Source organism: Nerophis lumbriciformis, linkage group LG20 (genome assembly GCF_033978685.3).
Source record: "Nerophis lumbriciformis linkage group LG20, RoL_Nlum_v2.1, whole genome shotgun sequence".
In the NCBI taxonomy this organism is placed as follows: Eukaryota; Metazoa; Chordata; class Actinopteri; order Syngnathiformes; family Syngnathidae; genus Nerophis; species Nerophis lumbriciformis.
In genome coordinates, this window is record NC_084567.2 from 28,316,295 (window position 1) to 28,332,834 (window position 16,540).

At 39.9% G+C, this 16,540-nt stretch overlaps 1 protein-coding gene across 4 annotated transcripts in view; it reads right to left on the reverse strand.

Annotated features, from left to right (window-relative positions):
- Positions 1-16,540, reverse strand: part of whrna (whirlin a) — a 350,775-nt gene that overhangs the window by 54,777 nt on the left and 279,458 nt on the right. For 3 of the 4 annotated variants that reach the window (XM_061980754.2, XM_061980751.2, XM_061980753.2), the window contains one exon: positions 13,267-13,299. The exons of the other annotated variant lie outside the window; for it this stretch is intronic. In XM_061980754.2, the coding sequence (XP_061836738.2) occupies positions 13,267-13,299 (33 nt within the window). The remainder of the gene's footprint in view (positions 1-13,266; positions 13,300-16,540) is intronic. 4 annotated transcript variants of the gene reach the window in all.

Consider the following 16,540-nt stretch of genomic DNA (forward strand, 5'->3'; position numbering starts at 1 on the left):
AATGTATAGTTTACTTTGTTTTTGTAGCATCGATATATTGAGATGTTATTGTTTAACGCCAACCCAATATTGTGAGGTACCCTGAGATTCCCAGGCCTATTTAACAAGCCACATGATGTTGTTTTAATGGCATCTTGTGTCGCTCCATTTAACTTACACACAGAATGCAAACAACAATCAGGCTAAGCAGTCCCAAACATTTCCCAGCCTGTTTCTGCTCATCGAAAAACGTCGCAAGCAATTATCGACTTAATTCACGCAGTGCAGAAATGCCTTCAATGTTATATTTAGTTCTCAAGCTGCAAACAGTGTCCTATTTTCCAGTATTTGTGTTTGCATGTGCTTGATCATTTTTCAAATTAGGCCAAGCTTTCTAATCTGCTGTATGCAGCAGTCACCCAAGGGTCAAAGAACTAAAACACACACACTAGACATGCATGCACACACACACACACACACACTCAAGACCAGGGCCCTCATGTATTAAGAGTTGCATGATTTTCTTACTTAAAATTGGTATATGTTCAAATCCAGAAAACAGGGTAGGCAAGAAAAAATAAAATGTATTAAAGTGTACACACACACACACACACACACACACACACACACACACACACACACACACACACACACACACACACACACACACACACACACACACACACACACACACACACTAATCCAAGCACATTTCTTTGTTGCACCCCAATCAACCCGGAATTAATTGCCTACTTATAAATATGCATTACACACGCAATTAGAGTTCATTAGGAGTCAGTAAGAGGTGCGTCTTTCTTGTTGGTTTGAGCGAACGAAAGAGGGTTGACATTGTAACCTGCCATGCTGCAAGCTCCGACAAGCGCACACAGGTTGAAATAAAAAAAGAAATGGTCGGACATCAGGAAGAAGGTGAATAAGAAGATGGATGTGGACAAAACAGGCGGAGGGACCGGAGATGAAGTACTCCTGCGCCCCGTATGAAAAGCGAGTCGCTGCAATGATAAGTAAAACATTAGAAGAGTTGTGTGACTCTGATTACCCCTAATATAAATAATACTAGTATAATTTGTGTAATTTACATCAAAATGTGTTCATACAATAGCCTGCTCACAGCCAGATAAGAGTTTCATGGGAAAAGATGTAATATTTGGTTTGCCAGCATATAAAAAAGGATAGACTTTGACTCTTGTTTGATTACTAGAGATGTCCAATAATGGCTTTTTTGCCGATATCCCAATATTGTCCAACTCTTAATTACAGATTCCGATATCAACCGATACCAATATATACAGTCGTGGAATTAACACATTATTATGCCTAATTTTGTTGTGATGCCCCGCTGGATGCATTAAACAATGTAACAAGGTTTTCCAAAATAAATCAACTCAAGTTATGGAAAAAAATGCCAACATTGCACTGCTATATTTATTATTGAAGTCACAAAGTGCATTATTTTTTTTATAATGCCTCAAAACAGCAGCTTGGAATTTGGGATATGCTCTCCCTGAAAGAGCATGAGGAGGTTGAGGTGGGGGGCGCATATTTGCAACAGTGTTAAAGTTGTTTATACGGCCACCCTCAGTGTGACCTGTATGGCTGTTGACCAAGTATGCATTGCATTCACTTGTGTGTGTGAAAAGCCGTAGATATTTTGTGATTGGGCCGGCACGCAAAGGCAGTGCCTTTAAGGTTTATTGGTGCTCTGTACTTCTCCCTACGTCCGTGTACCACTTCGTACAGCGGGTTTTAAAAAGTCATACATTTTACTTTTTGAAACCAATACCGATAATTTCCGATATTACATTTTAAAGCATTTATCGGCCGATAATATCGGCAGTCCGATATTATCGGACATCTCTACTAATTACAATTAACACAGATTTGTTGTATGTATTTACAGTACAGGCCAAAGGTTTGGACACACCTTCTCATTCAATGCGTTTTCTTTATTTTCATGACTATTTACATTGTAGATTGTCACTGAAGGCATCAAAACTATGAATGAACACATGTGGAGTTATGTACTTAGAAAAAAAGGTGATATAACAGAAAACATGTTTTATATTCAAGTTTCTTCAAAATAGCCACCCTTTGCTCTGATTACTTTTTCACACACTCTTGGCATTCTCTCGATGAGCTTCAACCACATCTGTTAAGTTAAAACCATTTTAGGTGACTACCTCTTGAAGCTCATCGAGAGAATGCCAAGAGTGTGCGAAAAAGTAATCAGAGCAAAGGGTGGCTATTTTGAAGAAACTAGAATATAAAATATGTTTTTAGTGATTTCACTTTTTTTTGTTAAGTACATAACTCCACATGTGTTCATTTATAGTTTTGATGCCTTCAGTGACAATGTCAGGTTCAAACACTGATGACATCTATTAAACAAGACAAGAAGCAAGGAATTAAACAGAGACAGAATGAAATTTGGCTCAATTGAGGAGAGACGTCTGGACTGTACTCTTTGTACAGTCTCACCACACTGATGAAAGATTGTACGCCTCCTCTTTTATTTGGACTTTCCCTGATTACATGGCAACATCTGTTTCTAAAGGGACGGGGGTCGTAAACAGCCATTACCTATGTTACAGAACAGTTAAAGAAAAGGTCGGTTCAAAGAAAAGGTCGTAAAACAGTTCAAAGAACAGGTGCCTGGAGCTTGGGCAGGTCCTGCTTTCTCTCTGCTTTGTAGTTCTCGGGTCAAGACAAAATCTTTGTGGATTACAATACATCAAAGAAACAGAACACCTTCATGTCGCTTCCCATCCTACACAGTGGAGTTTTACAAGCCTTCTTCTTGGTAGGATCAAAAACAGCTTTTGTCTTCTCGCCGGGAACTCATGGCAACACAAAGTTTTGTGATAACTTAGAGACAATTATTCTGACAGACAATCTACAATGTAAATAGTCATGAAAATAAAGAAAACACATTGAATGAGAGGGTGTGTCCAAACTTTTGGCCTGTACTGTATATATAATTTATTTTAGCCTTTTAAAAAAAAATATATGAATCAGCGCCGATAATGCAAATTAAAAGTTGACGTCACTTTGACCATGCCACCACCACCACATGGCAATCTGGGGTAAAGCCAGTAACATCATCTAGACATGCCAATCCAGCCTTATTAAGGTTTTGACATGCGTTTTAAAAAGCTAGTTTCAACCAAATAAAGTAAATAATTATTTTTTTGTGCATGTAAACATACAGAATGTTTGTATCTGGGTAAGGGTGGGGGGTAACTTAAGGAGTCTAATGATAATAAATAAGTCATGTTTAGGACCAAAATTGGGGCACAGACAAAATCTTGTTTAGGGTTAGAAGAGCTTCGAGACAGCTATGTTCAAATCAGTGTACGGTGCAACCTCCAAAGTCAAACTCCGTATGTTTCAGGATGCTGGTCCACCTCATTTGTTCAAATTCTAAAACCATCTCCCCCCATATAAATGTAAGTCATTTATTCTAGTCAAACCTTTATTAAAAATGTATAAGTCATGTTTTAAGTAATCTCTTATGATTATTAACTATCATACTACTACCAATAACAAGTGCGTAAAATAATTAAAGGGGAACATTATCACCAGACCCATGTAAGCGTCAATGTATACCTTGATGTTGCAGAAAAAAGACCATATATTTTTTTAACCGATTTCCGAACTCTAAATGGGTGAATTTTGGCGAATTAAACGCCTTTCTATTATTCGCTCTTGGAGCGATAACGTCACAACGTGACGTCACATCGGGAAGCAATCCGCCATTTTCTCAAACACATTACAAACACCGAGTCAAATCAGCTCTGTTATTTTCCGTTTTTTCGACTGTTTTCCGTACCTTGGAGACATCATGCCTCGTCGGTGTGTTGTCGGAGGGTGTAACAAAACGAACAGGGACGGATTCAAGTTGCACCAGTGGCCCAAAGATGCGAAAGTGGCAAGAAATTGGACAACATTTGTTCAAAATACGACGGTGTGGGGAAAGTCGACGAAATGGTCAGTCGTTTGTTCCGCACACTTTACCGACGAAAGCTATGCTACGACAAAGATGGCAAGAATGTGTGGATACCCTGCGACACTCAAAGCAGATGCATTTCCAACGATAAAGTCAAAGAAATCTGCCGCCAGACCCCCATTAAATCTGCCGGAGTGTGTGAGCAATTCAGGGACAAAGGACCTCGGTAGTACGACAAGCAATGGCGGCAGTTTATTCCCGCAGACGAGCGAGCTCACACCGCTTCTACCGTCCCTTATGCCACCGAAGATGATCAGGAGAAGAATATCGACCCTAGCTTCCCTGGCCTGCTGACATCAACTCCAAAACTGGACAGATCAGCTTTCAGGAAAAGAGAGCGGATGAGGGTATGTCTCCAGAATATATTAATTGATGAAAACTTTATTCATTACTTCCGGTTTTAAGTAAATTATTATACATAAACTGTGTTTACCAATAATTTAGCTTAAAAACATTTATTTTTTCAATCATTCGAGTACATTCGGGTAGTCTTGTGTAATGCAGTATTTTGTGTCTATTTAGGTATGGTTAACCTGAGTGAAGTCTCCCCATTATTTTGTTACAGGTGTTACAGGACATTTTTTCGAACTCTTATCGACATTCACTGTTCTCTTCATATGCTGTAAACCTAGTTCATAGTTGTTAGTTTCCTTTAATGCCAAACAAACACATACCAATCGTTGGTTAGAAGGCGATCGCCAAATTCGTCCTCGCTTTCTCCCGTGTCGCTGGCTGTCGTGTCGTTTTCGTCGGTTTCGCTTGCAACGATAAAGTCAAAGAAATCTGCCGCCAGACCCCCATTGAATCTGCCGGAGTGTGTGAGCAATTCAGGGACAAAGGACCTCGGTAGCACGGCAAGCAATGGCGGCAGTTTGTTCCCGCAGACGAACGAGCTAAACCCCCTGGATGTCTTGGCTCACACCGTCCCGAAGATGATCAATAGAAGAATATTGACCCTAGCTTCCCTGGCCTGCTGACATCAACTCCAAAACTGGACAGATCAGCTTTCAGGAAAAGAGCGCGGATGAGGGTATGTCTACAGAATATATTAATTGATGAAAATTGGGCTGTCTGCACTCTCAAAGTGCATGTTGTTGCCAAATGTATTTCATATGCTGTAAACCTAGTTCATAGTTGTTAGTTTCCTTTAATGCCAAACAAACACATACCAATCGTTGGTTAGAAGGCGATCGCCGAATTCGTCCTCGCTTTCTCCCGTGTCGCTGGCTGTCGTGTCGTTTTCGTCGGTTTCGCTTGCATACGGTTCAAACCGATATGGCTCAATAGCTTCAGTTTCTTCTTCAATTTCGTTTTCGCTACCTGCCTCCACACTACAACCATCCGTTTCAATACATTCATAATCTGTTGAATCGCTTAAGCCGCTGAAATCCGAGTCTGAATCCGAGCTAATGTCGCTATAGCTTGCTGTTCTATGCGCCATGTTTGTTTGTGTTGGCTTCACTATGTGACGTCACAGGAAAATGGACGGGTGTATATAACGATGGTTAAAATCAGGCACTTTGAAGCTTTTTTTAGGGATATTGCGTGATGGGTAAAATTTAGAAAAAAACTTCCATAAATAAAATAAGCCACTGGGAACTGATTTTTAATGGTTTTAACCCTTCTGAAATTGTGATAATGTTCCCCTTTAACACGCTTTTTTTGTGATTGTTTTCCTGATTTGAGGCGGCTGTGTTACGATGGGGTTGCAGCTTACTGCGAGGATTGTTCTCCCGGGATGCAAACGGACGACTCCGGCAAAACTTGCAGGTAGGAACATGATTTGATTGTAAATTAACACTCAAAGAGGTACAAAACAGAAAACAAACCGACGGAACAAGGTGCCAATCGCACCTGAAGCTAAGGCTACTACTTAGCACAGACTAGAGATCACTAGCAGGGGCTAGGAGACAAGCAAAACTTACGTAATAGTAGCGTGACGCAAACAAAGAAACCAGCCCGACTGACTGGCAAAGGCAGGCTTAAATAATGTCTCTGATTACAAACAGGTGCGCGTCCCGAATACAAGAGGCAGGTGAAACTAATACGTAGCCATGGTAACAAACTCAGAGGTGCATAAACAAGAACTAAAGCAATCCAAAACTAACAGAAAACACAAGTGATTCGAAAAACTTAAACAGACTATGATCCGGGCAGCGGATGATAACAGTCTGTTTCAATAAGTTAAGCAAAAGTTGTGATCTTTTGAGGCTTATTTGTTTTCGGTAATATTGCATCAGCTTGTGATTTTACATGTTGTAAGTGTTCTTTGTAAATGTGACTGTGGTAGTGTTGAAACGATACCAATATTTTGGTACTGGTACCGGTACTTTTCTAAATAAATTGCATTATTGGCTTTATTTTAACAAAAAATCTTAGGGTACATGAAACATAGGTTTCTTATTGCAAGTTTGTCCTTAAATAAAATAGTGGACATACTAGACAACTTGTCTTTTAGCAGTAAGTAAACAAACAAAGGCTCCTAATTAGTTTGCTGACGTATGCAGTAACATATTGTGTCATTTTCCATTCTATTATTTTGTCAACATTATTAAGGACAAGTGGTATAAAATGAATTATTAATCTACTTGTTCATTTACTGTTAATATCTGCTTACTTTCTCTCAAAACATGTTCTATCTACACTTCTGTTAAAATGTAATAATCACTTATTCTTCTGTTGTTTGATACTTTACATTAGTTTTGGGTGATACCACAAATATGGGTATCAATCCGATACCAAGTCGTTACAGGATCATACATTGGTCATATTCAAAGTCCTCATGTGTCCAGGGACATATTCCCTGAGTTTATAAACATAATATACATATAAAAAAAAAAAAAAAAAGAGGTTGTGATGTCACAAAATATTGACGTAATCATAGTAGTATCAACTAGATACGTGCCTGTACTTGGTATCATTACCGTGGATGTTAAGTGTAGATCCACCCGTTTGTTTACATTGTGAAGTATGTTTAGCTATTCCTCGTCCTGCAGGGATGATACTTGTAAGAAACGTACTTTATTTGTCGCCATGGAGGCGATGATTAGTGATTTAGAAGTAGCTACAACACTGCAGACGGCGGATGGACGTTAGCCGCTAGCTAGCTAGCCGTGTCTTAAAGCACATCTTCCTGAGGGCGTTTCAGTGTTATAACTTCACCCTTATCGTTAGTTTTTAAGCCAAAATGCGTCTGTTCTCCCTTTTCTGTCCACACACTGTGTCTGCTTGTACGTACTCCGTGATTGTGTGCTGCCGAACATGCTCCTCTGCTCGTAAACCATCAACATCACGATGTGACTTCAGAGACAGTATCGTACCGAAAATGATTCATTAGTATCGCGGTACTATACTAATACCGGTATACCGTACAACCCTAGACTGTGGTCAGATGAAGTATTTGTTAGGGGTGTCCCGAGCCAATATTAATAATGTATATCAGTCTGATATCAGTAAAAAAGAAGTACTGAATAATAGCCTGATATAAACTCCGATACAAGCAGTCCTGCCGAGTGTTTACTTGTGCAAAGCTGGACAGCCAGTTAACATCTAAATGTCATCCATTAAGCACACAAGGTTGGTCTTTTCTTTCTTCTCGATTGTGAGATAAATAATAGTCCACCAATCCTCTCCAAAAGGTCAATGTAAACAGGGAAATGAGGACGTGGGTGGGCGATGCATGTTTGATCAGTAATCTAGTTTGAGTGCTGCCCAGGCACACATTTCATTGGGGAAATGACAACTGTTGGCCAAAAATGTTGCCAGGATTGGACAAAATTGCATTGGCCAAGCATAATTTGCAATAATTGGAGCCATCAAAACATTGCAAAATCTTGGTGAGTTTGACAAATGATAATACAATTCATTTAAAGTCATGTGCAAATAATACAAACCCTCTTTCCATTTGAGTTGGGAAATTGTGTTAGATGTAAATATAAACGGAATACAATGATTTGCAAATCATTTTCAACCCATATTCAGTTGAATATGGTACAAAGACAACATATTTGATGTTCAAACTGATAAACATTTTATTTTATTTTTTGCAAATAATCATTAACTTTAGAATTTGATGCCAGCAACACGTGATAAAGAAGTTGGGAAAGGTGACAAAAAATACTGATAAAATTGAGGAATGCTTATTTGGAACATCCCACAGGTGAACATGCAAATTGGGAACAGGTGGGTGCCATGATTGGGTATAAAAGTAGATTCCATGAAATGCTCAGTCATTCACAAACAAGGATGGGGCGAGGGTCACCACTTTGTCAACAAATGCGTGAGCAAATTGTTGAACAGTTTAAGAAAAACCTTTCTCAACCTGCTATTGCAAGGAATTTAGGGATTTCACCATCTACGGTCTGTAATATCATCAAAGGGTTCAGAGAATCTGGAGAAATCACTGCACGTAAGCAGCTAAGCCTGTGACCTTCGATCCCTCGGCCTGTACTGTATCAACAAGCGACATCAGTGTGTAAAGGATATCACCACATGGGCTCAGGAACACTTCAGAAACCCACTGTCAGTAACTACAGTTTGTCGCTACATCTGAAAGTGCAAGTTAAAACTCTCCGATGTAAGGCAAAAACCGTTTATCAACAACACCCAGAAACGCCGTCGGCTTCGCTGGGCCTGAGCTCATCTAAGATGGACTGATACAAAGTGGAAAAGTGTTCTGTGGTCTGACGAGTCCACATTTCAAATTGTTTTTGGAAACTGTGGACGTCGGGTCCTCCGGACCAAAGAGGAAAAGAACCATCCGGATTGTTATAGGCGCACAGTTGAAAAGCCAGCATCTGTGATGGTATGGGGGTGTATTAGTGCCCAAGACATGGGTAACTTACACATCTGTGAAGGCGCCATTAATGCTGAAAGGTACATACAGGTTTTGGAGCAACATATGTTGCCATCCAAGCAACGTTACCATGAACGCCCCTGCTTATTTCAGCAAGACAATGTGTTGAAGCCACGTGTTACATCAACGTGGCTTCATAGTAAAACAGTGCGGGTACTAAACTGGCCTGCCTGTAGTCCAGACCTGTCTGCCATTGAAAATGTGTGGCGCATTATGAAGCCTAAAATACCACAACGGAGACCCCCGGACTGTTGAACAACTTAAGCTGTACATCAAGCAAGAATGGGAAAGAATTCCACCTGAGAAGCTTAAAAAATGTGTCTCCTCAGTTCCCAAATGTTTACTGAGTGTTGTTAAAAGGAAAGGCCATGTAACACAGTGGTGAACATGCCCTTTCCCAACTACTTTGGCACGTGTTGCAGCCATGAAATTCTAAGTTAATTATTATTTGCAAAAGAAAAATAAAGTTTATGTGATTGAACATCAAATATCTTGTCTTTGTAGTGCATTCTATTGAATATGGGTTGAAAAGGATTTGCAAATCATTGTATTCCGTTTATATTTACATCTAACACAATTTCTCAACTCATATGGAAACGGGGTTTGTAAATACAACCATGAATTGATTGGTTTGAGTTAAGTTATGCGTTTTAAAAGCTTTAATGCATGCGATAGCTCGATGTATCTCTTGTGTACATGCATTTATTTTCTTGAGCATAAACATACCCAGGTTAAACAGAGGCTGTCGTAACTCAGCCGACATTTGCTCTATTTAAATTCCAAGTTTTAGCCCAGAAAGTTCAGTAATAGGTTAACGAGGGCCTTAATTCTAACTATTGATGTTTGAGATGCTCACTGAGCTTGCTAAGCCTTAAAACGATTTGCTGAAGGGCCGTTTCACCAAGTTGTTGCCATTTGTGTAAAATAAATACACAAATGCTTTGATGTGCGATAAAGCAGAGAAAGGCAACATTTGGAAAAGGTCAAACTGTTTGCCTGAGACCACCTGAGGACTAAACCGATCTGTGATTTCATTAGGGATGCATACCATATACTAGGGTTGTACGGTATACCAGTACTAGTATAGTACCACGATACTAATGAATCATATTCGGTATCATACCGATGTATGAACCTGTGACTACTTGGTATCGGATTGATACCCAAATTTGTGGTATCATCCAAAACTAATGTAAAGTATACAAATAACAGAAGAAAAAGTGATTAATACATTTTAACAGAAGTGTAGATAGAACATGTTAAAAGATAAAATAAGCAGATATTAACAGTAAATGAACAAGTAGATTAATAATTCATTTTCTACCACTTGTCCTTAATAATTTTGACAAAATAATAGAATGATAAATGACACAATATGTTACTAGCTAAATTAGGAGCCTTTGTTTGCTTACTTACTACTAAAAGACAAGTTCTCTAGTATGTTCACTATTTTTTTCAAAGACAAACAATAAGAAACATATGTTTAATGTACCGTAAGATTTTTTGTTAAAATAAAGCCAATAATGCCATTTTTTGTAGTCCCCTTTATTTAGAAAAGTATCAAAAAGTACCAAAAAGTATCAAAATACTCTTTGGTACTGGAACAAAAATAATGATATGGAGACAACACTACCGTATACCGGTATTTTTTGGTACCGGTTTCTAATTGGGTCGGTCCATGGAGACCGTTAAGATTCTGGACTAATGATATTGCTATCTGTATTTTTTTGTTTATTATCCAGCTGACCGTCGTCATCATTACACACTGTCACATTCCGTTCAAGTGCTGTTACTATGCAGGGGTAGATGATAATCAGCTCGGAATGATCACAAATAAGGAAGCAACACCATACCAAAGTTTGTAACAAAAAAAATATTTTTCTACCGGCCAATAAAAGTTAAAGTACCACTAGGTGTGGCGAAATTATTCTCTGCATTTGACCCATCACCCTTGATCACTCCCTGGGAGGTGAGGGGAGCAGTGGGCAGCAGTGGTGGCCGCGCCCGGGAATCATTTTTTGGTGATTTAACCCCCAATTCAAACCCTTGATGCTGAGGTAATGGGGTCCCATTTTTATAGTCTTTGGTATGACTCGGCCGGGGTTTGAACTCACGACCTACCGATCTCAGGGCGGACACTCTAACCACTAGGCCACTGTGTAGTGAATACTACCGTACTATTGACATCTTTAGTTCATTTAGCTATTTTTATGCTTGAAAATGCTTAATTTAGGCCAAAAATACGAAGGATATGCTTCAAAACTAGACTGAGCTGCAAACTTCAGAGAGCGATCTGGCTCGGTCAGACTGTACGCTTGTACAACATCCAAAACCAGTGAAGTTGGCACGTTGTGTAAATGGTAAATAAAAACAGAATACAATGATTTGCAAATCCTTTTCAATCTATACTCAATTGAATAGACTGCAAAGACAATATACTTAACGTTCGAACTGGAAAATGTTATTTTTTACAAATATTAGCTCATTTGCAATTTGATGCCTGCAAGATGTTTAAAAAAAGCTGGCACAAGTGGCAAAAAAGACTGAGAAAGTTGAGTAATGCTCACCAAACAATTATTTGGAAAATCCCACAGGTGAACAGGCTAATTGGGAACAGGTGGGTGCCATGATTGGGTATAAAAGCAGCTTCTGTGAAATTCTCAGTCATTCACAAACAAGGATGGGGCGAGGGTCGCCACTTTGTCAACAAATGAGCAAATTGTTTAAGAACAACATTTCTCAACCAGCTATTGCAAGGAATTTAGTGATTTCACCATCTCCAGTCCGTAATACCATCAGAAGGTTCAGAGAATGTGGAGAAATCACTGCACGTAAGCAGCAAGGCTGAAAACCAACATTGAATGTCCGTGACCTTCGATCCCTCAAGCAATACTGCATCAAAAAGCGACATCAGCGTGTAAAGGATATCACCACATGGGCTCAGGAGCACTTCAGAAAACCACTGTCAGTAACTACAGTTGCTCGCTACATCTGTAAGTGCAAGTTAAAACTCTACTATGCAACGCCAAAGCCATTTATCAACAACACCCAGAAACGCCGCCGGCTTTCCTGGGCCCGAGCTCATCTAAGATGGACTGATGCAAAGTGGAAAAATGTTCTGTGGTATGACAAGTCCACATTTCAAATTGTTTTTGGAAACTGTGGACATTGTGTCCTCCGGAACAAAGAGGAAAAGAACCAACCGGATTGTTATAGGCTCAAATTTCAAAAGCCAGCATCTGTGATGGTATGGAGGTGTATTAGTGCCCAAGGCATGGGTAATGTACACATCTGTGAAGGCACCATTAATGCTGAAAGGTACATACAGGTTTTAAGCAACATATGTTGCCATCCAAGCAAAGTTATCATGGACGCCCCTGCTTATTTCAGCAAGACAATGCCAAGCCACGTGTTACAACAGCGTGGCTTCATAGTAAAAGAGTGCGGGTACTAGACTGGTCTGCTTGTAGTCCAGACCTGTCTCCCATGTGTGGCGCATTATGAAGCCTAAAATACCACAACGGAGACTGTTGAACAACTTAAGCTGTACATCAAGCAAGAATGGGAAATAATTCCACCTGAAAAGCTTCAAAAATGTGTTCAGTTCCCAAACGTTTCCTGAGTGTTGTTAAAAGGAAAGGCCATGTAACACAGTGGTAAAAATGCCCCAGTGCCAACTTTTTTGCAATGTGTTGCTGCCATTAAATTCTAAGTTAAAATGTAAGTTTCTCAGTTCGAACATTAAATATCTTGTCTTTGCAGTCTATTCAATTAAATATAAGTTGAAAAGGATTTGCAAATCATTGTATTCTGTTTTTATTTACCATTTACACAACGTGCCAACTTCACTGGTTTTGAGTTTGAAGCTGATTTTGAGAGAGTTACAACCAGCAAATTGCGCCGATTTGATGGGATGGCCCTCAAGTGTTGAATGACCGTGTTCGACCAGCAGGTTTCTGTTCCCTTTTTAAAGTGCATTTTCCTTTCCTTTTGTTTCCCAATTGTAGCATTTTATGGCTCAAACTTAGAGGTTCCACTGCATAGAAAATGAGGAGAGAAGACACCAACACAGCAGAAGAGATGCACTGCAAAACCAAAAAGCAAGCTGAGACTCGGTAAGTAGTTACCCAGAGGAAGATTTTGCAATCACTAATATATATATATATGTATATATTTTGTTCTTTTCAGCCCAAACACATCCGTCTAATAAGTTGAATTATACTGTCCAATTTGGTACATTTTTGGAAATGAAAAAATCCTTTAAATGGAAGTAAATGTTAAATTCCACTTGAGGGAGAAATATTTTTCCATCCTCTAGGTATCTACTACCCACAGGGAATTGAACATTCTCCTGTGTAGCCTGCATGTGTGGGTTGGTGCTTCATCTCCCAGAAGTGACTCCTACCTCCATCATATCTATCAGCCACAGCAGCCTCTCCTATCGTTGGCGAGGGTGAGATTAGAAAGGTTATTATGGTGGAGAAAAATCACATTCTATTAAACAGCAACAGGCGCCGTCTCAAAACGGCGTCTGTGAGACAGGACATCACCAACACACCCGTCCCCACCGGAGTGGGCACTTTGATAAGGGATACGTATTGTATAGACCAGGGGTCGGCAACCCAAAATGTTGAAAGAGCCATATTGGACCAAAAATACAAAAAAAAATCTGTCTGGAGCCGCAAAAAAATTAAAAGCCATATTACATACAGATAGTGTGTCATGAGATATAAATTGAATTAAGAGGACTCAAAGGAAACTAAATTACCTCATATATAGCTACAAATGAGACATTATGATGCAATATGTACATATAGCTAGACTAAATAGCATGTTAGCATCGATTAGCTTGCAGTCATGCAGTGACCAAATATGTCTGATTAGCACTCCAACAAGTCAATAACATCAACAAAACTCACCTTTCATGCACAACCTTAAAAGTTTGGTGGACAAAATGAGACAGAAAAAGAAGTGGCATAAAACACGTCCTAGAAAGTTATACATGTAAACAAACTACGATGAGTTCAAGGACCGCCAAAATTAGTAGGACAAAACGGCGCTCGCCAAATACTCGAATCAGTGAAGCATGTTTAATATAAACAGTGTGCTTTATAACAATTAGGGAGGTTTGTGTCATGTTTGTCCTCCTACAGAAACCATATTAAAACAAAAAATAGATTGTTTTCCCCTCATCTTTTTCCATTTTTCATACATTTCTGAAAAAGCTCCAGAGAGCCACTAGGGAGGCGCTAAATGCGGCTCTAGAGCCGCGGGTTGCCGACCCCTGGTATAGACACTTGGAGAAAGGCTACAAAAAGTATCACTGTGATAAACCTTATATTTACATTTTTTTTGGTAAACTGTAGGGGTGTAACGGTACGTGTATTGAACCGTTTCGATACAAGGGTTGCGGTTCGGTTCGGAGGTGTACCGAACGAGTTTCCACACGCACATATTAAGTAGCGTAACGCACGTCATGTAAACAATGCACACCGAGGTACAACACCATGAATTGATTTACTTAAACAAGTTGAAAAACGTATTCGGGTGTTACCCTTTAGTGGTCAATTGTACGGAATATGTACCTGGGGATAGGTTGATTGGCAACACTAAATTGGCCCTAGTGTGTGAATGTGAGTGTGAATGTTGTCTGTCTATCTGTGTTGGCCCTGCGATGAGGTGGCGACTTGTCCAGGGTGTACCCTGCCTTCCGCCCGATTGTAGCTGAGATAGGCTCCAGCACCCCCCGCGACCCCGAAGGGAATAAGCGGTAGAAAATGGATGGATGGATGTACTGAACTGTGCAATCTACTAATAAAAGTTTCAATCAATCAATCAATCAATCAATCACACAGCATTCTAGTAGCTAACGGGCTACGATAGACTGACCATACGTCCTCTTTTCACCGGACAAGTCCTCTTTTGCGGAGCTGTCAGGGCGGAGTTTCTTAAAGGGGAACATTATCACCAGACCTATGTAAGCGTCAATATATACCTTGATGTTGCAGAATAAAGACCATATATTTTTTTAACCGATTTCCGAACTCTAAATGGGTGAATTTTGGCGAATTAAACGCCTTTCTATTATTCGCTCTCGAAAACTTGACATCGGGAAGCAATCCGCCATTTTCTCAAACACCGAGTCAAATCAGCTCTGTTATTTTCCGTTTTTTCGACTGTTTTCCGTACCTTGGAGACATCATGCCTCGTCGGTGTGTTGTCGGAGGGTGTAACAACACGAACAGGGACGGATTCAAGTTGCACCAGTGGCCCAAAGATGCGAAAGTGGCAAGAAATTGGACGTTTGTTCCGCACACTTTACCGACGAAAGCTATGCTACGACAGAGATGGCAAGAATGTGTGGATATCCTGCGACACTCAAAGCATACATGCATTCCCAAACATTATACAAAGGAAAAATACAACATAAGATTAAAAAAACCTAGTTAAAACCAGTATTAAAAATTCACATCATGTGGGCATCTGCAATAGGTGTATCTTCAAAGCTGTCTTGAATGACAATTTACTTTGTGAGAGATTAATGTGAGATGGCAACCAATTCCAGAATGATATACATCTACAAACCCCGTTTCCATATGAGTTGGGAAATTGTGTTAGATGTAAATATAAACGGAATACAAGAATTTGCCAATCATTTTCAACCCATATTTAGTTGCATGTGCTACAAAGACAACATATTTGATGTTCAAACTGATAAACTTTTTTTTTTGTGCAAATAATCATTAACTTTAGAATTTGATGCCAGCAACACTTGACAAAGAAGTTGGGAAAGGTGGCAATAAATACTGAAAAAGTTGAGGAATGCTCATCAAACACTTATTTGGAACATCCCACAGGTGTGCAGGCTAATTGGGAACAGGTGGGTGCCATGATTGGGTATAAAAGTAGATTCCATGAAATGCTCAGTCATTCACAAACAAGTATGGGGCGAGGGTCACCACTTTGTCAACAAATGCGTGAGCAAATTGTTGAACAGTTTAAGAAAAACCTTTCTCAACCAGCTATTGCTGGGAATTTAGGGATTTCACCATCTACGGTCCGTAATATCATCAAAGGGTTCAGAGAATCTGGAGAAATCACTGCACGTAAGCAGCTAAGCTTACGTGCAGTAAGCTTATATATCGATCCCTCAGGCTGTACTCCATTCTTGCTTGATGTACAGCTTAAGTTGTTCAACAGTCCGGGGGTCTCCGTTGTGGTATTTTAGGCTTCATAATGCGCCACACATTTTCAATGGGAGACAGGTCTGGACTACAGGCAGGCCAGTCTAGTACCCTCACTCTTTTACTATGAAGCCACGTTGATGTAACACGTGGCTTGGCATTGTCTTGCTGAAATAAGCAGGGGCGTCCATGGTAACGTTGCTTGGATGGCAACATATGTTGTTCCAAAACCTGTATGTACCTTTCAGCATTAATGGTGCCTTCACAGATGTGTAAGTTACCCATGTCTTGGGCACTAATACATCCCATACCATCACAGATGCTGGCTTTTCAACTTTGCGCCAATAACAATCCGGATGGTTCTTTTCCTCTTTGGTCCGGAGGACACAACGTCCACAGTTTCCAAAAACAATTAGAAATTTGGACTCGTCAGACCACAGAACACTTTTCCACTTTGTATCAGTCCATCTTAGATGAGCTCAGGCCCAGCGAAGC